Source organism: Lissotriton vulgaris, chromosome 1_1 (assembly GCF_964263255.1).
Source record: "Lissotriton vulgaris chromosome 1_1, aLisVul1.2, whole genome shotgun sequence".
Classification (NCBI taxonomy): Eukaryota; Metazoa; Chordata; class Amphibia; order Caudata; family Salamandridae; genus Lissotriton; species Lissotriton vulgaris.
Genome location: NC_141685.1, coordinates 1653052465 through 1653079764, shown reverse-complemented (window position 1 = coordinate 1653079764; position 27300 = coordinate 1653052465). Strand labels below are relative to the sequence as shown.

Here is a 27300-nt window from a genome sequence, read left to right as displayed (position 1 = left end):
GCAGAGTGAAACCGTGACAATCCAATGGCCCTGTTGGGGTGCTCCCTCCTTCACAAAGCTGAAAAACGGACCATTAAAAACACTAGGCCGGCCTGTGAAAGTTGGCAACTCTAGCCTTAAACCACAATCTTGCTCACTACAGTGACCAATAAACACAGCTGCTGCCAAAAAAACAGTATATCGAACACTAGCCTTTCACCAGAGCACAATACAGTACGGCTGTCTCTGAAACCAGCATACATAACAAATTAGCCTTTCCCCCTACAGCCCCCTCACCTGAACCTCCAAGCCAGAGGTGCCACTGCTTGTGCTACCAACACGGGTCACGCCAGTTAAAACTCGAGCCCATGCGGCTCCCGACCAGGCAGATATCCGATGGCAAAATTGCTGCTTCCTGGAAACGCTGAGATAAAGGCCTGAATTGGGAAGCAGAGGAAAGCAAAAGACAGCGTTAGATTCTTGCCCTGTGGGGCAGCCGGCAGCCTGTATCCCTTGGAGCGACGAGCTGTGGAAGATGCTGCTTCCCCACCCCTTTAAAAAGGGTTGGGGTCCGGCACGGTCCAGCTCTAAGCTTTTCTGTATTAAGAGCTACTTGTGTTCAATGAAAATCATTCTAAGCTATTAATATTACAAGTATTGTACTAATGCCCACATCATAGAAGATTACCTTAGTGGCCACCCCCATGCAAGATTGTCATGTGATTACTTAAGTGCATCAGGCAGGGTTGCAATCAGTTGTGTAAAAAAGGCTTTGTCAAATTGTAATACCTACATTGGTAATACAAAACATCCATAGACGCAATGCCCTGGCACCAAGATAATAATATGAGTAATTAGTCTCCCCAACTCTACATGATTTATCGCTCAAATAGTAGCAACATTTTTTTTGGGGGGGGGGATGCAATTCTTTCTCTAAATAATTACTTTTGAATTCTGAAAATACAACTTAATTTGATCTCAAATACTCACTTTTAATGTCGGTATACATATTTTAATTCAACCAAGCAAAATATTGCAATTTAGTATTTTGGACTGCGCATTGGAGAGCTAGCTGCTTGCAGATAGCTACCAGTAGCTCAGGAGCTACTCATTGGTGGAATCTGTCTTATCCTCTTCAACTGCATGTGAATTTAAGCTCAATATGTGAAATACCTTCAGGTGAGGAAAGGCCTAGTACGGCGCATTCCCATAGTGGGTCTACCCTACACTCTCTGTGAGGAACGGATTTCTCCAGTCACTAGGCCTTTAATATGGCTGTCTACCCATGGTAGGTTTCTTGCTAATAACAGTGTGCCATTGTCCTGCAAGGAGTCTGCGCTGCAGTAAGACCTTGAACATTTGTGTTATAGTCTGCTAATAATTCAGCAAAACAAAATAACACATACCTTTCTAACACTTGAAATGTGTAGAACAACAAAGATGGAAAAATATAGGGTCTGCAAAGTGCTAACTTTCATCTGCTAACATTGAAAGGAAATGACCTAAATTTACATTGAGGGGGATTACAACTACTGGATTAATATGGCACTTTGTATTGTGGAATATTCAGTTCCCAAAAACATGTTGGACAGTACGTTCCCTAAAGCTGCAATTGTAGGTTTCCTGTAACATCTTAATCTTCTGTGCATGTTTTGGTTGCTGTATGGCTGTGGAGAGCCAGAAAGCGCCACTGTGCACGAGCTACTTCACTGACACAGCTAGGTTGATATTCATGTGCCTCCTCGTCACTGAGAAGTGAAAATAATCCCCATTGATTGTATTCTAGAGTTTGACAGAGGCAGAAGGCCCCTACTTGCTTCTCCATGCGACACATGTCCTGTCTTCCTTCGATTCTCGTTTTTTATGATGGGGCCAGTGCTCATGCTCAGTTCTGTGCACCGCAGAGCTCAAAGGCAGTGAAAGTCTCTATGGGTTTATAAAGATTTTTTCATTTTTATGAAAAGCACATTTCTTTAACCTTGCTTGCTGAGCCATGCAGACAGTTCGAGGTGCATACTCCATAGTGATAAATAGCGTGTTCTCGGCGTCCTGTGGGGAGGCAGGCGCACGAAGAGTGGAACCAAGTCTTCGCAGGGGTTCGAGGGCTGCACCCCTTCATCGGAAAGCCCACATTTACCCAGAGGTCACATTGACCCAACATGACGTCAAGCTGCCGTAATCTCATTAAATGTGCTAATCTCCCCCGTGGTTGAAAGTTATTTTCGAGCTTTATTTTCTTAATGTATGTACTAAATGTATTCTATTTGAGTTGTACTGTTAATTAATCAAATGCTCCTCCTCCTCCCCGCAGGGCATAATTAAAGATGGTATGATCACAAATCGCTTGCTAAGGCGCATATTACAAAAGTATTTCTGAAAGATGGGTCCTAGGTGGCTTATTTAGAAGTTCCATGTAGAAGCATGAAGTCCCAATTCTCTCCTAACACGCTCTGCCAAGCAGCGAGGAGGGGTGTTGTGAAAACCGATGAAGCACTTACCACCTTCATCCAAACTATTAGGAACTCCTAACTGCTTAGCCTCATGTGCACCATACAAAGCCTATTCTAATGCAGATCATATACTTCGTCACTAATGCTAGTAGATCCTTCCAAAAACTGTCTTTTGGTGACGTATGGCGACATGGGAAGCACAAACCACTTGAATGTCCCCCCTCTTTCATCCAAAGTAAGCTCCAGTTTCTGCTATTTTGTATCTGCTGTTGGTGGCCCAGACTCCTCTTCGCTTTATGCTAACTTCAGCAGTTGGGACCGAATTCTACTACAGTAGTGCTCTCCTCCATTCAAGGCGCCTCGTATCATAGTAGAGAACTCTGATGCATTGATCTGTGTGCAACCTGCAGGTCACAGGTTTCAGCCCCAGAAGATCTGAGCTGCCTCTTAATATATTCAGGTCTATAAAACAATTACTACTGTGCTAAGTAAGAAGTGCAATTGTTATCCGTGCCAAATGAAGCATCAGTTTGTGAGCAAAGTACTACCTTTATTAATAAATGTACAATAAGCTTGAGTTGACACAGAATAGAGCTATAAGGATACTGGAATAAGGAGCCATGTCACATTAGTGCTATGATACTTCCATCTACTTACATGATATGGTTTCACGAAATCACCCGATAGCCCTAGCTCACTGTAAATAAATCATCACAGGTAGATAAATCATCCCAGTGCTCTGCTCCTTCTTGCAACCCCCCCGCTACTTTCTCACTAGTTCTTGTCGGTACCTCATCGCTTGCAAGGACCACATTCCAGTGAGTATTGAAGGAGGAACCTTTATGTACACAAACATCCTCCTTTTCTATTTAACCCCTTCCCTGCTGGCCCGTTTCCGCCCCGTGCGGTAAACAAACGAACAGGGGCGGACCATGACGAACCCCAGCCGTCATCAGCACACGAGCACCGTAGTGCATGACGGCTGGGGTTCGTCACCAGCATGGAAGGGGTTAAAGCAAACTGGAAGTGTACAAACCAGTCGATACCTGCATTTTGCAGGTAGCCAAAACGTTATGGATGAGCATGCGTGGTTAATTAGAATAATCTGTGGTTGGTTTGTGCGCAATCTATTCCATCATTCTGTAGCTCATGTTGACATTACCTAAGGGTTCTAACAAAATGAAAATCGGCCTTTGTCCCACCCCAGGAAGTAGCAATGCATACCGACTTGCTGTTTCTCGTTCCTTCTTCTCTTTTCCATCGAAATACAATCAACATTAACTTTGGCACAGTGAACAAAATCAGATAGGAGGCCAACCAGAGTAATGCTTGCAGTAATGATTCATTCAAGCTTCCCTTCCATCACATGTTGAGCGCTACGCTGTGAGAGTCTACACATTAAATGAAGATATGCCTAGGCGTGGGTTCTGTAGCCCACTCTCAGACTCAAAGTGCACTTCAGTGATGAAGCTCATGAAGGTGCAAAATCAGTCTTAGGTTACTTGTGTTCTCATTCAGAAGGGCCCGCTGCATAACAGATGTATGTGGATGGCCATATTTTGGGATGTGCCAGTGACTGATTTGCATGTGGATGGGCCTTTCTGTAACTGCACAGTGTACTGCTGGCCAGGATATTGTCCGCCTGTTCAGGTAAAGTTTTGCCTTGCGCATCTAATTTTGGAGCATAGATTCAGTTGGGTATTGGCGTCAGAAATTGCACTAGGTCAGAAAAATTCACTTGGCTTTCATAAGAGATGAATGCAAGGTTCTCCAATATTGGGGTGTCTTTCATAGATTCACATGCCTGAATCATTCCCCGTTGTCGGAGTGGGAGTCCCACGGTACATAAAAAAGCAATAATATGCCTATAGAAAAACCAAAACCTTGGTAATACCAAACCAGGAAGTAAAGTAGCCCTAAGCTACAGTGCAAAAAACTTCCACACTCATGACTATCCTAGTCATTTTGTATAGACCAAACTGCAGCCAATCAGACGACATGACCCACCAGAATGTTCTCCCCAGAGGCTCAGGCTCTGATTTTCTACCGCACGTCGTGTGAAGGGAATCTTCCTGAGCTTTGCTCAGTTCTTTATAACTTTGGTTGGTTTTTACATTCTAAAAGATGTCTTCTTCAAAATTCCTCTTCAAGGCTTGTGATACTTGTGGAAAGCTGAGGCACTTTAAGGAGGATCCTCTCAAGAAATGCATTTATTGCTTATATCCAGATCATGAGGTAAAGTAGTGTAAGATCTGCAGAACCTTTCCTCAAAAGACCCTCAGGGACAGGGAGGGTCGTCTACTCCTGTGGCTCCAGAAGATCAAGGACCAGGATAACCCCCTTTCTGAGGTAGGAAGTGTAGCCTTGGGGTCAACTGAGTCCTCTACAAAGAGGAAAGCTGAGGTTGAGACTTCTCTTGGGGCAAAGGTGTTGAGGAAAGCCCAATCCTTTCAGGATTCTGGTGTGCCTTCTGCTTCAAAAAAGGCTTCTCCACCTTTTAAATCTGGTCCTGGTACGCCCCCGAGGAAAACCGGAAAATCTTCATCTTCCAAGGTAGCTTCTCATAAAATATTGCCTCCGAAAAAGACCTTGTCGACTTCAGCGTCGACGACGGCTCCACCATCGACGTTTCTTAACGTCAATGCTTCTTCGACATCAACGGTACCATTCTTCTCACCAAGACCTGAAATGGTGATGTCTTCAGACCGTCTACGTTGGTTCAGGTAACGGTTCGTCCCATCTCGTCGACGAAGATAGTGGAGTGGTGTGGCTCACTGGTTAGAGGCGGCAGACCTGGAAGCAGAGGACGGCCCGGGACCAGGGTTCGATTCCCGACACGGCAGGGTCTTGGGCCATGGTCAGCGGACTCGATAATTCTCACCTCGGTGCCTACTCCAACCATGGGTCCCACTCAGCAACTCTGGGCAATAGCTTGCTTAATCTCTACTAACGGCCCCATTAGCGCCGGGGATGCTTGTCTTCACCTTGGAGATGCCCAGGAGGGACCATCTCACAGGGAAAGCCAGGATGGGTTCCCCAGCGGTATACAGCGCAGGGACGCCCCTTTGCTGGGGCAGCTGTGCGCTTTACAAGTATACGACATTTAACATTTAACATCGATCGTCGACGCCCCTCCGTCGACGAAGATTTTGAAGGTACCTTCGACGAGCGTCATACCGTCGACGGGCTCATCGTCGACGAGGATCACCTTCCCGTCGACAAAGATTACTATACCGTCGACGACGTCATCGTCGACGAAGAAGACACTCCCGTCACCGTCGACGAAGATTACATCGTCGACAGGCACACCGTCGATGAAGATTACCTCGTCGTCTAAATCATCGTCGACGACTATTACTTCGTTGACGAAGATTGCTGTTTCACAGACGGATACTGTTTTTTCTCCGTCCATGACACCGATGACGGTGGCACCATCGACGCCTCCTCTATCAACTTGTACAGAACTGCAAGTATGGTCAGCTAAGCCGTCTACAGTCCTTTTACCTTAACCGTCTACAACAGCTTCATTGCTAGAAAGACGGGGATCATCCTTAACGGCTCTATCACCGTTAAAACTGCCGGAGCAGTTATTAGATTCTGAGCCCATCTGAGCTGCTTATAAAATATCACAATGAAGATCATGAAGAAGAGGAACAGTTCCTTGAGCCTTCTGGTCGGGCTCCCGTGTCGGTGCCTACCGCGCAGATGCCATTAGATTTACTCCATAACCTTCAATATATGTTGAGGTATTCTTACCGCCGATTCCCACCTTCCGAGTCCGGTGATTTACGCCTCGCAATGCCTATGCCACAAACATCTACGGCACCATTAAGACCTCCAAGACAATCTTCTCCGCTGCCAATCTCGGAGACACAAACTACAATACCTCCTTCGCCGATACCATCTCCTCACACCCAGGATGATGATACCTCTGATGAGGAAAGAGAAGAAGGTGAAGTAGATGACAAATCAGTACTGTCGGAGTGGGATGAATATCAAGCTCAAAGTCCTTCTCCAGCTGGTCCACCTACAGCGGACTCTTCGCTGATTGACATCGCGACTTTTCATCAGATCATGGAAGAAACAACAAAGAGATTTCTTATCACCATGGAGACGAAGCAGGATGAATGCTTCCTGTATGATTTTAAAGATCAACCTCAAAAGCCACTGAAGACCATCCCAATAATTGACTTTATTTGGAAGGATGGTTTGAAGGTAATGGCTACGCCAAACTCTCTCCCGGCAGTTCTACCTTGAGTCGATAAGCAATATAAGGCGCCTCTCACTTCACCGGCATTCCTTATGGGTCAAGCTAAAACAGACTAAGTTGTCACCCAGTCGGCTCAGAGGTGTGCCAAGAAACCTTCTTCCCAAGTCATTGCTCCCACTTGACAGGGATGGGAGACTTCTAGATTCAATTGGCAAAAAGGTCTCAACTATAGCTGCAACTAGTGTCCGTGCTGCTAACTCCCTAGCGATACTTGGGATGTGGTAAATAAAGTATTACCCTGTCATAATTTCTATACTTAAACAAAGGGTCATGCATAAAATGAGAGGCAGAGTCCGTGGTGTCCGATTCAAAAGGGCTTTATTTCAATAACTCGAGTTAGGGGAGAATCGGTTCCATCACCACTAAGGTTCAGGAAGGGTCTTCTAAACTTTATTCACAGAGTACAATATTTATACATTCAATTCATACATAGGGAGGAGCGCTCCAGGCAGAGCAAGAGAAAGAGAGATAAGAGCATGTGGGCGTTCACTTGAGGAGTCATAGGTGAGTCATAGGTGGGTGGATACATGGAGGGGGGTCGCATGGCCAGCTAGAACTTTGCCATACTTGTGTGCGCAACTTGATCATGACGTGTAACTGGGGGGTGCTGACTTTCGGTCTGGTAGGGAGGCCTTCAGTGTCAGGGCGACCAGTACGTCTGGTATTATCTTATATCTTATGTCTGGGGATGTATTATCTGAAGCAAAGGTCGCTCATCACCAAGAGCCAGTGTGGGCATCTATTTCTTCGTTCATTGCGTGGGGGCCTTGAGCTTTCTATGGACGCGAGCTCTGCAAATCACTTAAACGGAGACAGAAAGGCTAGGCCCTATCTCTGCAGACGGGTTCTGTTTACCTCCTTCACCAGGCAGGAATGTGATTCTGTAGAGCAAGCAGATAACTGTTGTGCAAAATACTGTCTTGGCACCCCGTGCTGGGCCCCTCTCGGCTTAGCCAAAGGTATGCGAGGTCAGGGATACGTAGCTACAGTCCTCAGAGTGTCTGGAGGCATGAAACTTCAATTTGGGGACTGGCTGAGCCACGAAATGGAGAAATGGGTTCTTCTTGATATATTAAAAGTGCACAATGCAAACACATGGGCCACATGGGCCTCAGTGCAAAATTAACGTTTCATTTATGGAAAACTTGGTGACTGGCATCCTAATGTGGGGCGTAAATGCAGGGGCATCATTATTGCGGCCATAGAGGGAAAATGCATGGGTGACATGCACATACACTAAACGTTGGGGTACACGCAGGGGACATATTGGCCATGTAAAATTTCTTTTTCCTCAGGGAGGTACGATGGGCAGATGTGGTCTGACATATAGCGCCTTATATTGAGAAGCTTTCGGAGCCTGATAAGTCTGAAGCAAGAAGAAATTACATGAAGGTGAATGTTCGTCTGCTGAAATAATTGATGCTGCGGTGGACGTGGCGGCTACAGGTTTCAGACAGCTGGCGGGTGCAGCTGTTCTGAGAAGGCAAGGATGGCTAAAATCTACGTCCTTTCATTTAGAAGTCCAGACTAAAATCATGGACATGGCCTATGATGGAGAGTTCCTTTTCGGCCAACACGTGGATGAGGCTTTGCAAGCCATAAAGAAGGACACGGAAACCGCACGATCGCTGGGTGCGCTGCTATTCCGTAAGTTGTCCTTTCGTGGGGAAAAGGGAAGAGTCCATTTCTCCAATAGCGGAGGTTACTCTCAGCAGCGTTCATATAGCAACACGCAAGGTAACCAAAGATACCAGCCGTACCAACAAAAAACGTACGGTCAGAGAGGAAACAATTATTCCCAGACAAGAAGGAAATCCTCTTATCGAGGAAGAGACACCAACAAGAGCAAGTGAGACGAACAGCCTGCCACCACTTCTACCCAAGCCAAATTTACAAATTGGAGGAAGAATATCCCACTACTTATCAAATTGGTCCAAGATTACTATGGACAGATGGGTCCTGGACGTTGTTTCCAGGTGCCACATGCTGGAATTTGTCAAAGCCCCTCCAAATTCTCCCCCAAAGGGTCCACCACCAGCTCATCTCAAAGAGCTGTTCTCCCAAATATATGCCATGATTTGGAAAGGAGCAATCGAAAAGGTACCTCAATTGCAAAGAGGGAGAGTATTTTATTTGAGATTTTTCCTTATACGCAAGAAGCCGGGAGAGTGGCGTCCCATCCTCGACCTGCGTGCCCTCAACAAATGCCTCAAAAAATTATCCTTCCGGATGTTAACACTTCAAGAAATCCTCCAGTTTCTCTCAGAAGGGGATCACATGGCCACACTCGACCTTCAGGATGCTTACTTCCATGTGCCCATCCTTCCCAGGCACAGGAAGTTTTTAAGGTTCAGAGTGGCTGGCAGGGACTTTCAGTTCAAAGTTCTCAAATTTGGACTGCGTTCAGCTCCCAGAGTTTTCACGAAGATATTAGCTCCGGTAGCAGCTCATCTTCGTTTAGAAGGAATTCAAATTTACCCATATTTGGACGACTGCCTTATCAAGGCCAATTCTCTAGTCACAGAAGAAGCACATGTTCAAAGGTGCCTGTCACTCTTTCAGAGCCTATGTTCTCAGTCAATTTCGAAAAGTCCCATCTAACTCCATCTCAAAGGAAGTCTTTCTTGGGAACAACGTTGGACATGCAACTCGCCCAAGTTTTTGTTTCAAGAGAAAGGCAGATAAAGATCCACAAGATGGCTTCCATACTGCTGAAAAAAGAGTGCGTTTCTGTTCACAGGTTCAAATCTTTCCTAGGGATGATCTCCTCCTGTATCCCTCTCATCCCCAACTGTCGTCTTAAGATGAGGCCATTGCAGGAAGAGCTCAGTCTTCAGTGGGTGTAGGTGGTAGGATAATTCGAGGACATGATCAGCATAACTCCTCGGATGAGAAACTCCATTCAATGGTGGATGCAAAGATGCAACCTACAAGGGGGATGTGCATTCCTGACAGAGGTGCCCTTATTTATCGTTACCACGGATGCTTCTCTGAAGGGATGGGGCGCACACCTCCAGGGAATGACAATCAACGGAAAATTGAGCGTACTACAGAAAAAATGGCACATAAATCTCCTGGAGCTACGTGCCATCTTTCTAGCTCTGAAGTCTTTTCAAAGAATCATCGAGGGTTTCACGGTTCTAATTCAGATAGACAATACAACCAGTATGCATTACCTGAACAAACCGGGAGGAACAAGGTCGGCCCGGCTATCTCATCAAGCGCAAGAGATTTGGAATTGGGCCCTGGATCACTACATCAATCTTTCAGCGATCCACGTTCCAGGGGTCTCCAACGTGCTAGCGGACTCCCTCAGCAGGTCTGCCGTATCCAATCACGAATGGGAGATCCATCAGCCGACCCTGGATCGAGTATTCCGAGAGTGGGGTCACCCCGACCTGGATTTGTTTGCAACGAATCAGAACCGGAAATGCCCACGCTTTGCAAGCTGGATTCCCCACAAGAACTCATGTGGGGATGTGCTTTCGATTTAACTGGTTTCAGATATTTGCATACGCCTTTCCACCAATTCCTTTAGTCCGCAAGGTCATCAGGAAGATGAAGAAACAACCATGTCCCCTAATCCTGATTGCTCCAAGGTGGCCTCGACAATATTGGTTCACCGAACTTCTTCTCCTTTCGGAGTGCAGTCCAATTCAGTTGCCACAAATACCGAATCTCCTGACCACTCAAGGGGGTCAAGTTTGCCATTCGGACCCAGCTTCCTTGAAATTAGCAGCTTGGCTCCTCCACACAATGAGTTCGCCCACTTAGACATCCCTGCAGATTGTCAAGAAGTTCTGGCCAATGCTAGAGCGCTAGTCACGATTAAGACCTACAAGCTCAAATGGAAGTGATTTTGTGCCTGGTGTCGCTCTCCGATCTGCATCCCGTCCATGCTAGACCGGAACAGATCTTGCCTTTCTTCCTTCATCTGGCTCGATCAGGTTTATCACATTCAACTCTGAAGGTATTTCTAGCAGCCATTTCCAGATTCCGGCAGGACGAATCTAACTCTTTTTTTCTTAAAGAATAATTCAACAATTTTTTAAAGGACTATTCCGTATGTTTCTTCCAATTCAACGTCCTCCTCCATCTTGGTACTTGAATGTGGTGCTCGCTCAACTCATGTGTCACCCTTTTGAACCCATTCATAAGATTGATCTCAAGTTCCTTTCATGGAAGGTCTCTTTGCTCTTAGCATTGACGTCCGCTAGAAGGGTCAGTGACATTCACTTCGAAATCTCCCTTGCAATTTACTTCAGATTCTGTGGTGCTACGTACTAACCCTAGATACATGCCCAAAGTGCCATCTGACTTTCATCTTAATGAGCTGGTAATTCTCCAGACATTTTTTCCAAATCCACAATCAGCGGCTGAAAGGGCCTTACACTCTTTAGACATCAGGAGATGTCTCAAGTTCTACCTTCAGCGTACACCCACTATTTGTGAAACAGACCAACTGTTTGTGGCCTATGGAAAACTGCGCCAGGGATGCGCTGTATCCAAACAGACTATAGCCCGATGGGTCTCCTCAGCAACTGGACTCTGTCATCAACAAGCAGGAAGACCTTTACAGTCTTTACCAAGGGCGCATTCTACAAGAGCCGTATCCTCTTCTACCGCACTTTTTGCTGGTGTGCCTCTTCTTCAGATCTGCAGAGCTGCAACTTGGTCCAGCAGGCACACCTTTACCAAGCGTTACTGTTTGGACTGGGCCAGTGATGCAGATGCTTCGGTGGGTAGAGCAGTTCTTCGCAATCTTTTCAAATAAGGTGAGCCTCTGTTCTCCCTCCTCCTCTATGCTCTTTTTAGACGCTTATAACATGTTTTTCTATTTCAGTATTATGCATGTATACTGGAATACAGATAGCGTCCAATGAGCTTTATGTTACGGGTACTGCTATCTACTCCGATTCAGGCATGTGAATCTTTGAAAGACACCCCAATACTGGAGAAGAACAATAGTTACTTACCTGTAATCTGTGGTTCTCCAGTATTGGTCTTTCATAGATTCACATGCACCCGCCCACCTCCCCTCAGAGGCTCCTTCAGGCAATTATGTTGGTTTCACTCCTGTGCGTGAAAATTGTGAGAGCCTGAGCCTCTGGGGAGAACAATCTGGTGTGTGCTGTCCCCTGATTGGTTGCAGTTTGGCCTATATAAAATGACTAGGATAGTCATGAGTGTGGAAGTTTTTTGTACTGTAGCTTAGGGCTACTTTACTTCCTGGTTTGTTATTACCAAGGTTTTGGTTTTTCTATAGGCATATTATTGCTATTTTATGTACCGTGGGACTCCAACTCCGACGACAGGGAATGATTCAGGCATGTGAATCTATGAAAGACACCAATACTGGAGAACCACAGATTAAGGTAAGTAACTATTGTTTTCTCCTTTCACTCTTTCGTTGTCCAGAGCCCAAATTTGTGTCAAGTGACCCCATTCTGGCATATTACTGTGGGTAGTTTGCCTAGGCTGATCACATAATTAAGTAAAAGTCAATACAGCGATGCTAAAAAGTAAGAGCCTTGGTCACTCAAACGTTGGTTACAAATAAAATCTGATTTCACATCTATGTAAGGTCTTATAAAACAATACTTTAGATGGAAGGGATATTTGTTGGTGTTTCCTGATATTTTTTCTCTCTTAATTAGTTCCACTGCTTATGGAAAATTGATTTCTGCTTTTGAAATCTGTTTATTCTTGGTCATATTTTGGATAAAACATTCATCTTAGCTTTATCGTGCCTCACCTCCCACTTCTTGCTGCACAGTATGAAGGTAATTCACAGACCTTTCAACATAGTATATTTCCCACTTCAGTGTGGGATCTAAACTTAACATACAAGAACTGGGGTATGAGGCAATGGTGACCGCACCTAACTCCTTAGTTGGATCAAATAGTCAATTTGGGTGCCTAGGACCTGAGACGCAATACCCTTCCGTCTCCTATGGAATAATCCACAAAATATTAATTTAGCATACAGTGATCCGATACTCCATTCAGTGATTTAGAGCATATACAAATACATCATTTTTCAAGAAAACAGAAAAAAGCAGGTCATGGTATGACTTCATTATTCAAATTTTTTTTCTTTTTTTTTCTTTTTGTCTCTTTTTCTCTTGTGTAAAAAACGAAGTAGCCAAACACGAGGTAGCCAACGCGTTTTGTCCTAACAGGACTTCTTCAGGGCAAATTTGATTTCGCTACTGTATTTCCTTTCAATTGTACATAGCGCAAAAGTCCGGTGTCACAATGACCTCTTTCTCGCTAAACTTCAAGGTTGCTTCATTTCACGGTTGAAATATACCATCACTACGTCGTGATCTTGTATTGAATTAAGACCTCGGGATCTACTATCAGCCCTTACGAAATTCGCTTTGTATTTTATTGAGGTCATCACTGAACACATGTGCACGTTTATCATAATGGTATGGACTTTAGCACTATGTACAAGGGGGAAGCGGGCAAACTCACCTCCTATATCATCTTGGAGCCGTGAGAGAAACTCCCCCATCACGCCGTGAGGGAAACGGCCAGCAGAAACTCCGCAAAACTACCACTCCCAACCACCCCGGGGCCACGGGTGCGCTGGTGATGCACTATCCTGCGCCTGGAGGCGCTACAAACACCGGGAGCGCCTCCCGCAGCGTGGGAAGCGGACAAACTCACCTCCTGCATCATCTCAGAGCCGTGAGGGAAATGTCTGGGTGCTTTTACTCCCCCATCACGCAGTGAGAGAAACGGCCAGCAGAAACACCGTAAGAACTTCCACTCCCACCCACCCCGGGGCAACGAGTGCACTGGTGACGCACTATCCTGCGCCTGGAGGCGCTACAAACACCAAAAGAGCCCCCCGCAGCGCGGCCAGCGCCCGGGCCAAGGGCGGGACCGTATTTGTCCGTCATTGTCCGGAAGAGGCCGGGCTGGGCCATCCCCCTGTTGCCTGCATCCAGTACATCGGACTTCGCTAACTCTTAATGTGATAAAGGTACATTTAATACGATTTCCAGGACATATCTGGCATTTGGCTGTACTGCTGGTTTTTTCCCCTCTGATCTTGTTTGCTTCCGAGTACACTCGTATCCGTCAAAGGATTGGCGTTTGGTTTTGTCTTACCTCTATCCTCTATTAACTAGCAAATATGGGCAAAAGGAAACTTGTGGACCCTGAAGGTGAAACAGTAGCGGGAAACGGGGGGCGGCTAAAAAAAAAAAAGGCAAGGAAGGCCTCTAAAAACCCCTGCATTTTACAGTCACTAGAAAGTATTGAGACCTTGGTAGCTGATTGCGGGGATATCCTGTCTTCGGATTCTGTTCTACCCTCCACCTCCTAGAGTAAATCTACCACATGTAGCCCCCAGAATTCAAGCCTTATTCGAGCAGTTATTGTACCCTCGATGTTTCAAAAACCTCTGGCTAAACATATTGATTCTGGGGTTGAGCGTACAACAACTCCTAACCACGTACCTTTGGAGCCCATAGTAATATCCTGCTCTAACCGCCTCTTGCTATTGGCTGAAACTGTGGATTCATTGGAAGAGGCTGTGAATGCAGCAGCTCCTAGAAACAGTATGTCAGAAGGGTCCCCGGGCCTTTACCGTATGGGGGAAGCTTACATGACGTTGTTCAATCAATCGCCTCCCTCAGAGCAGAAATAGGAGAACTAAAATTACTAGTGCACAATCTACTGGGTGTTGTAAACAAACTTCCTACTGGTCCACCAGTCAGGGGTATTGTCTCTAAAGCTGATGGAGAAACGGGGTGGGACAACAATAGGTCAATCCCTAATGGAAACAATGCCAAATCCCCGATTGTAATGATCTCAAAATCGATTGACAGCACCAATAGGCAGAAGATTAGACAAATGGATTCTAATAAAATTAAACCACTACAACAGCCCTTAGTTGAGAATGTTTCCCGTTGCACCAGTGTTGATCTTGCTCCCAAACCTATATATAGTAGACCCGATCCTGACCCATTATCCCAACCTTTGTATAATTCAGGATTCGAGCCTCAGACTATCCAACCCAGAGTGTACATGGTTAACGTCCCTAAAATTAGCTCCAGAGAAGATGAGGGCTTGCTGATTAACAAGGCAACACACTGGATAGGGCACGTAAGGGGGTGCCGGCCACTGATAAGGGAGGACATAAGTGGGGCACGCAGAAGTAGCTCTAGGGATAACGGTACAGACACCATCAAGTTAACTTTAACAAATCCTGTGCTCGCTGAGGGCCTTCTTGCATTGGACTTTAGAACCTTTCCCCCAGGCCAATCTGCCATACAGTTTAGGCGGTTCCCTAGCATGGATTGTTAAGAGATATCTTAGCCGTGCCCCTGTTTCAGGCTTAGAGAGTCAGTCCGCACTCAACGTAAATGATTGACTATCTGCCAATGTTAACCCTGTCAATAGGAGCACCAAATTAACCTCTAGTGCATACACAACATCCTCCATTCTGGTTGACCATCAACAAGATGATTTTGTGCTCTCTACCACCACCGACACGAGTGACTCTCTTTCAGTTAGTCTTTCGTCCTCCTATACTTTGGCCCCTAGCAGCTGTGCGAACACCCATAGGGTAACATCTGCGAACTTTAAAATAATCTCCTGGAACATAGCCAGTCTTCAAAGTAAATTACCCCTGCCAGACTGGAATAATTTTATACACGGCTATGATTTATGTATCTTCCAGGAGACCTGGAGCTTAGTACCACTCCACAAACACGGCTACTCGTGCTTTTTTATACCTGCCATTTCCCAAGGGCGTGGCCGTCCATCAGGAGGGCTTATGGTCTGGGTGAAAATTGCTCTTAACTGTAGGGTCACCCATCATATTTGTTCCATTTTGGATTTAATGAGACTAACCCTGAGGGGGCCTTTTGGGGGTACCATCATCAAACTTTTTAATGTTTATGCTAGAGGCACGAGGGGAGGAGCTAAGTCAGCAATTATTTCTGTTCTATGTAACAAACTCCTCTTATGTCCAGCTAGTGCCCAGATTATGGTGGCCGGTGACTTTAATTGTACCTTCGAACCCTTGGCTTCTGATCTCTTTGGGACGAAGGAGGATGATGTGAGATGGGGTATACCGCCTCTAACACTTCTGCCAGTTAAGAGATGGTCTCCATTGGTCATTCAACTGAACGCCATGGTTCTTAAATTTGGACTAAGGGCACTCAATGGGCGAACCTTCTCAGATGCCCTAGGAGCTAATACATTTAATTGGGTTTCATCCCCCTCGAGAATTGACTATATACTGGTCGATGAGATTTTGGAGCCAAGTGGTTGATATGATCGTTATTCCATCAATTGCCAGTGACCATAACCCACTTTCTTTTGTAATGGACGTCTGGCCCACTGAGGCATCCTGCTCTATCAGTGGTCACATGATATTAACTAAAGAAGTAATACCATCTAACTGTAAGCGGTTTCTCAGATGGCCAAAAGTTGCAATCAATGAGCAGAAAAGGTTGGCCATTGGTGAAATATTGAGCGTCCAGACTCCCAAATTGATCAAAGCGTGTAGTGTAAAGGAAGAGGCACAAACGGTTGGGGATGTATACACCAGCACTATTGAAAAGTTATGCTCCCTTTTCTTGGCACCTTTAGCTTCTAATAATAAATCCACGACTCGTAAGTCCCCACAAGTATGGTACAACAGGGAGTGTAGACAAAAGAAGTCCTCTCTGATCTTAGCAATTAAGAATCACAATATTAAGGAGGTCCAATGGCTTAGAGAGGATTACAGACTAACTATGGTTGATGCTAAAAGAGTGTGGTAGGAGTCCCATTGGCTAGATTTGAAGGCGGCCAGCCTGTCCAAAAATGGTGGTTTGTTTTGGAATTTGGTGAGGAGATCGAATGGTCATGATCCTGACCAGATCCCGAGCCATATCACCAATCAGGAATGGTTTGACCATTTTAGAAAATTGTACGAGGGAGAAAGTAGTCCTGGGTATAGAGAGTCCTTTTGTAGTCAACTGTCTCTCCTCCCCTCTGAGCCGTTTCAACCAATAGCGGTCAGTGAGGTCGAGAGAGCTATAGAAAAGATCATCCCGGCAAAGGCCACTGGTCAGGATGGCATCCCAGGTGATCTATACCGTGCAAATCCAAGAGAATGGGCCATCTATTTTGCCCACTTGCTCAATGCCCTCTTGGCGGGGGGCTGCTGTCCCTGCCTCTTGGAAGGGGGCTGAGGTAATCCCCATCTTCAAAAAGGGCTCCAGGGGTGACCCGGCCAACTATCGCCCGATCAGTCTTATTTATGTTGGGCAGAAGGTGGCTGGTCGGGTACTCCTGGAGAGGATCCTCTCCTGGGTTGGGGAGAACAATGTCCTCTCAGACTATCAGGCTGGGTTCAGGGCCTGCACCAGCACAATTGACCAGGCCTTCAGGTTGGCCCTGCTATACTGGAAGGTGGTGACCATAGGCAAGGGCAGTCTTTATCTCGCTTTTATCGACCTAAAGACTGCCTTTGACCGGGTCCCAGGAGACCGCCTTTGGAGGGTCCTTCTCGAAATGGGGATACCCCTGCCGATACTGAATCTTTTGGTGCATATGCACGAGGGCAATTATGCCCAAATTAGGTGGGGTACACAGGGACAAAAAACAGAGAAAATCCCAGTAGAGAGAGGTGTCCGCCAGGGCAGTGTTATGGCCCCAACTCTTTTTTCTCTGTGTCAATGGGGTCATATCTTATCTTTCAGAAATAAACGCAGATGCTCCAGTTTGGCGGGAGATAAGGTGCCCGCCTTACTCTTTCCGGATGACACCGTACTAATTTATAAAACCCCTGTAGGCTTGCAGAAATTGTTAAATTGGTTTTACTTATTTTGCAATTTGAGGGGCTTGGTAATTAACACAAAGACCAAGCTCCTGTTCTTCAACCCCAGTAGACAGTCAAAGTCCATTCTCAACCTCGATGGGGTGCCTTTGGAGTGCGTCAAACATTTGATTACTTGGGCATTAGAATTTCAGACCAATTGTCCTGGAAACCCCACATTGACAAAATGACTCTGAACCATAAGAGGGTCATTGGAGCTTTAGGTAGAGAGCACCGCTCCTCAAGCTCCAGGCCAATCGCTCCTGCTCTTGTGATCTATGCTGCCAAGGCCGTAGGCTCAGCACTATATGGTGCTGAGCTCTGGGGCTTTGAGAAAGTTGACGACATGGTTAAGGCAGAAAATAATTTTTTCCTAGAGCTGCTCTCCTTGCCCCAAAGAACTCCAACTAAGCCTTTGCTGAGCGATTTGGGACGTCGTTCACTGAAAGACCTTGTAATCTTACGTCCTCTCCTCTATTGGGCTCGTCTGCGGCGCACGCCAGAATTATCCAAATATGATGACGGTCTCAAAGAAGTGTTACACCTTGAGGGATCCCACAAAATCAGCTGGTTGTCGAATATAAAAAAAATTCTTATAGAGATGGGCTTTAGTGAAGCTTGGGACTCAGAGATCCTACCGAGTAAGATAGACATCAAGAGTGCCTATTGGGCATGGGTTGATAGTCAGGAGTCCAGAAATCATAGGCTAGGTAGGCTGACTGATCATCTTCGTCAACACAAACATGTCCCAAGCCTAGAACCCTATCTTGAGTTCATTCAGAAACCTAAAGACAGGGCTCTTTACGTCCAGTTTAGATTGGGTACTCTTCCTGTTGGAGAATTCACTAGCAGATGGAAACCCCCGTTTCAGACCCAATCATCTTGTCCCCACTGTGATAACGTAGTGGAAAGTTCCGCATCTTATGTTCACTTGCATTGCTTACGGAAATCCGAGGAAAACATGGTTGAACCCGGTTTTCTCTCAATTAGGAACTAGGAATCACTGTGAAGCCCTGAGAATTTTACGCACGAATACGAACACTACTCTGGTATGTGGGGTGGCCAAATTTCTCAGGTGGTCATAGGCGATCCATTCGAAAAAGCAACGTGCCGGGTGAACCTTTTTTCTTAAATTGAGTTCTAACTTTGATTCAAAGCTGTGAGTATTTAATTAATTCTTAAATAATATATACGGTGTATTTTTGCTTCTTTTTACTCCAAATGTTGTGATGGTAAATGATTTTATAACGATGTATTCTCCTTTCTTCGGATGAACTGACATTTTTTGATTGTTTACGAGGGGTATACGTTTTATCTTGTTATATTTTTAAATGTTCTCCTAATCCTTTTTAAACCATATTGGAAAATGCTTTTGTGATATATTTATATCGAAATAAAGCTTTGATGAAGATTAACTCAATGTACATTAAAAGTGTATATTACCTGCCAACCAAGCCGTTATAGCTTTGGGGGCCAGAAATAGTCTTAACTGTCACACTTGTAGGAGTGTGAATGTTAGTACATGTGTTGTTACGATCATTGGCGGTGCTGGCTGGGGCTGTGTGTGGCCCAAGCTGCAGTGGCCTACTGATGAGGGTCGTAGCACTTAACTTTTTTTTGCAAATTAAGCACGGAGTGGGGGTTCCAAATTCAGAGGGTGAAGCTGTTTTTCCTCATGTGGTTCGATCTGCAATACACAATAGAGGTCCAGTTTAAGCAAGTAGAATGTCTGTACAATGACAGGTTCCTGGTTGTTTAACCCTATAGTGGGCTGCTGTCCCTACTTCCACAAATTGAGCTATACCTTCCCATCATCACTTTGAAGAGTCTTGCCAATTCCATCTGTGATGACTTTGCTTCTTTGTTGTATTCGAGCTGTGTCTGTCGTTTGGCTTGACTAAAGCCTGCAGTACTGTTGATATGTCTGCTGCTGTCTTCCGCCCGTGGTCATGAAGCACTACTCCCCAAGGGACCATGAACAAGCCAAGGAGAGCGAAGCAGCTTGAAGCCTTCCAGTGACTCCTCACAGCGATTGTGGAGAAGTACAGCAACAATGATAAGAAGTGCACCTGAGTGGCCTCCTTGGTTAATGTTTATTCCCATTTGCACTGTTTCTGTCAACTCCTTCTACAGAGATTGGCATGATCACAGGCCCCCCCTTACCAGCCTTTCGGCCTGGGCCACAGAAGTGTGAGCAAATCACAGTATCCCCCCTCCCTCCACCACCTGCCTTTCTCTTCACAGGTCCAGAAGCTAGTAGGCTCCTGAGCCCCCCTATGCGCAGCTCGTGGACCGGCCCCTATGGTGACCCACGAATACTTGCCTCAAAAGTCGAGCATCTGCAGATGAAGAGCTGCAACGATCCTAGGATAAGAGGCACCAGCCCCAACAAGGAGACAGCCCAAACTCCCTGTGCCAAATACCGTATTGCATATTCTGAAAATCGACCATAACCCAAGAACATGTTTAATCTGCTGAGTGGCTACTGAAGAAGCCTTTTTGTAGGCACTTCAAAGTTTTTTGCTATTCAGCAGTTTGCACCTTTATTGACTTGGTTGCTTTTAAAGCAATACCACTGATTGAATATTAACAACGATTGTGTGTGCCATAATGAGTGTGTTGCACTGTTTCTGGTGCAACTATTCACCCGGCTGCCATAATCTAGGCCTTCAACAAAGTTTACGTTCGACCAAGGTGTGTTGAGTACATGTTGAGCCCCAGTCACAAACCGAGGGCCAGCACGCTGGCCAGTATGGAAGTCGTGCACTCACCCCTTTGTATTATAAAGTGACCCTTACGATTAAATTATCTGGGGAAAGGCCTGAGAGTACCCTAGGTATTTATTCAGTGGCCTGTCTTAAGGAGACCGTGTGCTGGAGCAAGAACTATGGGCTCTTGTGTTGGTATGCAGACTGTTGCTTCTTTGAACTATGACCCTTTCCTTGCTGATAACCTCCTCTTGATTATCCTTCTAAATCGGAATTCCTCCTCTTCCCAAGTATTCAGGTCCTGATTTGTTACAGGCATTTCAAGATACTCTACCTCTAGTGCTCAGGCAAAGTGAAAAAAGCACAATCAAAAAGATGCAAGGGGAAGTAGGCCCAGTGACTCGCTTCAAGACCTTCTTGAGATTGAAGAATCCACCGCACATTACTTTATTGTGAAAAATTGGAGGCCAACGCTTCTTTCGGTCCCTCATCGCTGGTCACAGTGATGCGCCACAACTAAAAAGCTAAGCTGGTGGGGGAGAAATTGACTAGAGATTTGGATCTGAGCAGAAGTTTACTGAAAAAAATAGGACTTTTGGGTGAAAGAACTTAAGATTCACACCACGACCAGAAATGAATACACCATAATAATCATTGATGGTAAAAGAATATGCCCAGATCATTTGATCACACTTTGAAAACGATTTAAATTTACGAAACGTGTTAACCTACGAACATGTTTAATGTGCTGAGTGGCTAGTGAAGAAACCTTTTTGGAGGCACTTGGCTTTTACACCTAGCCCATCGTACTCTATCTAGGACATTAGTCTCCTTCAAACAGGCCTATTTTTTGGCAACAGTTCGCTAAAAAGAATTGGAAGCGCCAGAATCTTCTGCTAGTGGCTAGAAAGGGAAGTCTGCCCGAATTTGTGCCTCAAGAAGGGAGAGTATAGAGAGACACATGCAAGCTCTGTATCGAGTCTTGAGTCTCTGCTTATTTGGTCACTCTAGGAGTCTCTTTAGGGTGCATGAGAAGAATACATGGTTCATACGTTTATGAAAGAAAGGTCTGTAATTCATTTAAGATAGCTAGCTGCTTGTAGTTGTGCATAGGAATTTGCGCGCTATTAAGAAAGGCAAAGAATAGCACAGTATGCTCATTCCACAAATGTATCCGTTCTCATCAAACGCTTTCAGCGTGAAGTGTCAGCTGAAATAAAAGATGAGTTTGTCTGTGGGGAGAAGTTTCCAGCCAGGTGCTGAGTGTGCCAAGTGCGCCTCTTGTGGTCTTGTATATGTTGTTTGTAGATACAGCTGTGCCTGGGCATATTCTTGGAAGGGCAGCAGCTGCAAGAGATGATCTCCTGTGCATTTCCTCCTCTGAAGCATGTTTAACCTTTCCTTGTGATCCGTGTTTGTGAGACCTTTACAAAAGCTTCTTGGTCTTTTTCCCTGCAGAGAGAGAGTCTTTCCTCAACACGGCTGGGCACTCTATCTCCAACCTTCAGCACGCGGGCCCTGCCGGCACAGGCCATTGAGTATTCGTTCGCTTTCATCCAGATCCCACAAGATGTAAGTATGCCAGTGCTGGTGGTATGAGCAATGTACTGTTTCCACGCATATCATGGTGCCTGAGGTAGTCTCTTTGAAGCCTGTGCAATATCATTCTCACCCAAGCACGTTAAGCGAAATTGTGTGAATTCAGATTTTCAGTTCCTGAGTAAGAGATGTTCAACAAAGGTGTATATTTAGCCTGCAAGAGGCCTTCATTGACCATGAATCCATAGTTTAATAATTTGTTCACATTTGTTTGTGAGTTTTGTTGAGTTGAGTCAAGTCAGCCAAAGTTTCATCTTGACCCAGGATGGAGATTAAACTGGAGCATGTTTGCATGCACGTATGGTTAATGGGATTGGGGGAATTTTGAGGGAAGGATAGTTGTCTGAGAATGGGTGATGCTGGTGGTGCAGTGGATATGGATAGTGCTGGAGTTGGTATGAGTAAAGATATTATCAGAAGTGGGACAAAGATATTGCCTGGATGGTAGAAGCTCGCAATGGGTGCCACCTGCTAGCTTTGGTTAGAGGTAGAGGCTAGAAGCATGCAGGTAGGGCTGTGGCTGAGTGAGCATGGACTTCGCAAAGCTGTGCTTTCATATAAATCTCAGGAGAGGGCAGAAGTGGGCTGGGCTGGTATGTGTGTCAAACTTTCATGTGAATGCTAGAGGTGAACCTACATGGTGGGGCTAGACTATTCTAGGATAATGAATTATCTTTGAATGTATACACTAATGCTGTGAGCAGTCACTAACTAAACTGCCCCTGTCCATTTTTTGTATATATAGCTTTAAACATTTTACACTGGGTCACCTCAAAGTTCTTTGTTACACTTGCAATTAACTGTACAGTCCTCTAGGAAGGGAATGCCCATGAATGTCTGTGATTTTAAGTAGCAGTGTTTGAATCATCGGGGAGGGGGGGGGGGCTCTGGGAAGGGAGGAGCAGAACAGTGAAGCTGGAACAGTTTCCAGGGTTGGGGTGCTGCCATCAATGTCACATCACTGATGTCACAGGGATTATAAGAAATCCAAGTGACCCTAAGAAAAAGTGTAGCAAATAAGTCGCACCCAGTCCGCAGAGTGGCAAGTGTGTGGTAGTTAGCCAGTGGTACATTTTGGTGCACATATATTACTAAAGCATGGTGTGGTAGGGCACAGTCGTTTACAGACAGCACATTTTCCAATAAATGGCCACTAACTTTGCAGTTTTACTAATTGAACTATATAGCACACAAACAATGGTGTGTGGAAATTGTTTTTCATGAATATTAATTATTTGCGCATCACCAATTCACTTGATCATAATATCTTTGTCTCAATCATACTTCATTCAGAATTACCCAAAAAAATGTACTTTATTTGTTTTTTCCCAGCTGCTGACATATTTTTAATAATTTGTACATTTTAATTACAGGCATTTAGATTCTGTGTCAGAAAAAAATTACATCCTACAGCCTTTCCTTCCACACTCTTAATACCCAGGCGAGATTGTCACATAGTTCACTTTACAAAATCTTCTCACTTTGCAGTCAAAGAAAAATAAACACCAGTCCCCACATCAAAAGAATAAGCAGCAATTTACAGACCCGCATAGCCTGACATTTGACCTCGGTCTTGAAACACTGCATGTGTGACCAGATAAACAAAGTACTTCCAGCGCCTCACTGGCTTGCTGCAGATCGGCAGCTGCTTATTGGTTACAGCAGGTTGTTTTTCCAGACTTTGAGAGCGAGAGGTTTCGCTGAATTGTCCAGGATAAATGCCATCCTTTCCAGCCATTTAGAACCTGCAACTGTTTTCCTAGCAACCTGATCTCTTCAGCTTCTTGCTGGTTATGATGCGAGTGTTGCAGGTGATGAAGGTGGAATTGGGGGCTCTTTGTCTGCCCTTCACCTTGTTGTACTTTAGCAATGTTTAGTGTGGCTGGGGTGGACATTCCGTTTATTATGATAATCAATTAGCTTTAGCAGGGTAATGGAGTTTGGACAGCGAAAACAAAGTTTTATACTTAAATTGAATGAAAGTGAAGGTCCCAGGCTAGAGTGCTGCTTGTTGTGATCCAGTTGTTATTTTCAGTGTTTGTTGGTGCTGGCTGGTCACTTGAATAGGACAGAGTGAGTTTTCATTAAAACAAGATGAGAATCTCGAAGCTATGCTTTCACCCGAGTGCCATAAATGTAGCTAACTTCATTTGTAATTTTTAGAACACTGTTCTTTTTTAGTAAGGGCTAATGGCAGGTATATTTACTAGTTCCTGCATTTGGTTTTTTCCCCTTCGTGCATGTTCGCTGCTCTCCACCCTGGAAGCGGTGATTTCAAGACTGATGTCATAAGTATTAACCCTGTGATCATTGGCAGTTTTGTGGTAAGGCACTACTGCTTTAGTGAGTCATTGTCACCTTACATAGAACTTGCGGTTAGATTAAGAAGTTTTATAAATTCTGTGTTAGACTACGACATTGGCTCGGGCTATCTTTTCATTTTATGTGACATCTTGCTAATGTTTTGGTTGAATTCATATATCTTGAAATGTAGATGAAATTACTTAAAATGATTAAAGATTGTATTTAAAAGCCCTGTTGCACCTTATACAATTGGTGCCTTTGTGAAGTTGTTAGACATTGATATTTGATTGTCTTTATATTTCATACTTTTCTGTTTATCTGCGTGACTAATCGCCTTAAAGCAATTTCTATGAGCGAAGTAGTAGGTTGTATTTTCATCATCTCTACTATAACCAGTTTCCTAGCAACACGCTTTATCAGCAAGTACTTGGATAGCACGTGTGATTACAGCTTAGATTTCTGTAATGTTCTCTGGCTTGTGGCCCCATCCTTCTTTGGTATTGGAGGAGTACTGTGTTTAAAGAGCTTCCAGGATTTCACTCTAGTACTTTTCGACTGACTGCTTTGCAGCGAAAACTGCAGTCTTGAACGAGATATGGTACTGTCTCCGAGCCATGTGGCAGAGGCTATATTTTCCCCCTTTTCCCCCTTTTGATGTGTAGCATCCAATGACGCCTCCAGGATGTGATGTTTCACGAAGGAACAAGATCCGGAGTCTAGAAACCTCATCACTGTTTACTTGCCACTTCCTGCACAAGAGTGTTTCAATTGCGGTTCATCATGACATCATTTACCAAGAAGCATGAGGACTTGCTGCCCTTTATGCACCCCACAACTCCCCAGCCATCATCTGGCCCGATACATGTGTGCAAAGAATATTTTTGGTTAGACTGACTGATTCGGGCACGATGCACTCCTCCCACTGGCCCAGAAGTGTCAATGGCCAAGCCTGCTTAGAGCACCCTGTGATTGGTTGCATACCGAATCCTATTCCAGCATTGGGCTCCTCAGGAACCACAAGGGAGGCAACCGAGTAAGAGAAGAGGGCCGTTTATGTAGGAGTAACACTAGAGTATTTTCAGCCTCCACATTGTAAGCGAGGCGGAAACGATAGCCAACAGTTAGTTATAAGGTGCTCCGTCACTGCAAATGTGAGAGAAAACCTGGAAAATGGGGAGGATAAAAGCACAGGCGTGGGCTGTGCCCGTCCTCTTTGTAAAGAAAGCTTCCACTTCGGTCGTCTTTGCTGTATGTGATCTGCTTGCAAGATGTGTGCTAGTACTGCTTCTGCCTAGGCTGTGTTAAACGGACACTCGATTTCCTGGTAGGAAAAAGAAAGGTTGCATTGTAGGTAGTCTTATTGCACCTGTATATTGAGAGTGGAAATCTTGCATTGATGTTGTTGACTTCTGTCTTTTGCCGGAACTTTTGCCTGTTTGCAAGTCTACAGTGGTGCTGCCCATGCTAGACTCTCTTATGTTAGAGGAACACATGCACTGTTATCTTACTGTATCTCTTTGTGCTTATTAACAAAACTTGAGAAAAACCCTTTCTCTATACAGACCTCCAAATAGTTGGCTGACTTGACAGTGCTAATTTCTACAGCTAATAAATGTTTGGTGCGCAAACAGACACGGCTAATGTACGTTTCAGTTTGTTTTCGTACTTCTGGATTTTTTTTCAGTCTTTGCTCAGTGTGTTCACCTGTCATTTTTTCTTATTTTATTTTTTTTTTATCTTTTGATTCCTATCCTCCTTGCGTCTATGAAAGGTTTGTCAGTACCTCCGGGGTCTCTTCTCCAGCTAAGTTTCTTGGGCTGTCGCTTGTCGTCCACCATTCTGCCTATAATGGGAGCTCTGAACACTGTTGGTTGTTGCAAGTACCTTGCCAGCTCTTTAAGTCCTGATGTGCTGTTTTGTAGATTATCTGTTAAGCCTTCAACATTTTCTGGTTCTTACATTTGTTGCAGCAGGAAGCAGTGCATAAAATTCAGTTGTAAGATTACACTCCTTGCTCCTCTAAACGTACTGGGCCCATTACTGTGATGCTCTGATGAATCTTTCTCCGCTGTTATAAGGGGTGGAAATGTTGGTGATCAAACTCCATGGTGGTTGTGCAATGTGACCATTAATTGACAGCTAACTTATAGGTTTGAAATCAGATGTAGATAGACCCCTCTCAAGACCATGCCAGAGAAGCAAAGAATAGCGACTGAAGACCCACCCTACTAAAGAAGTTAATTAGAGTGAGAATTATGCAAACCAAGAGCTCAGCAATTGCAAACCAAAAGAAGTAAAACCTGATGTTCTGATAAGGCTCACTGATTCGCTCTACAACACATTTAAACACTAATCACAATCAAAATGGTAAAATAAACATGACTCGATAATCGACTTAGACAAATTTAGATTAATTTGGTTATTGTATTAAGATACTAAAATCCATCAGAATGAGCCGTTTCTCAAGGACTTCAGTCAAGAAAATTGGAGCTTGCATTAAAGCACCAAGAATTTGGCAGATCTTTATAGGGTGGTTGTTAAATTTAGAGTACAAAGTCCCACTGGCAGTTTGCAGAAGGCTGCTTTGAATTTCTAACAGCTCAGGCCCTACAAGGCAACTGGTACGGTTCAGATATAAAGTCCTTTAAGGGCGAGTTTATTAACTAAAACTGTAGGGTAAAATAGGATTTTGAAAATCGAAATGGTTCAGCAAAGGTCTCAGTCCATCCGTTACCGATTGTAGCATCAACAACAGTCCAAAAGAAAAGATCGATCAGCATAGCATCCGGATCCCAAGTAGGAAAAATCTGAATGGCGGTCGTTGAGAAGCAAAAACCAATTATGTTGCCCCTACTTTGGGGTTTCTTCTATTATAAGTTCTTTAACAAAGTCCAGTGGCGTAACATCAAACCCCCATCAAAAGACTATATGTCCCTTCCTGGGGATATCCTTGGTGTGTGGCAGGTTCGTTCCTGCTTTAATTTTGCATACTCAGTTCAGTGCGGTGGTACCCTTGGGGTTTATGTCTATGTCTGGGAGGTTAACAGGACATTGCTGTTCCTGCTTTCTGCTCCGAGTCTTCTTGGATCTCTTGCATTATTTTGACAGGTTTTTTTTCTTTGCATTCAAAAGATATGTCACATGGTGTCTGCGGTCTTAGCA

The 27300-nt window shown here is 44.8% G+C and overlaps 1 protein-coding gene across 1 annotated transcript in view; it reads left to right on the top strand.

Moving 5' to 3' along the window:
• The window catches only part of SND1 (staphylococcal nuclease and tudor domain containing 1), a 2099018-nt gene that overhangs the window by 2006405 nt on the left and 65313 nt on the right, over window positions 1-27300 (top strand). Inside the window, exon 21 of the mRNA XM_086918876.1 lies at window positions 21694-21807. Coding sequence (XP_086775002.1) covers window positions 21694-21807 — 114 coding nt within the window. The remainder of the gene's footprint in view (window positions 1-21693; window positions 21808-27300) is intronic.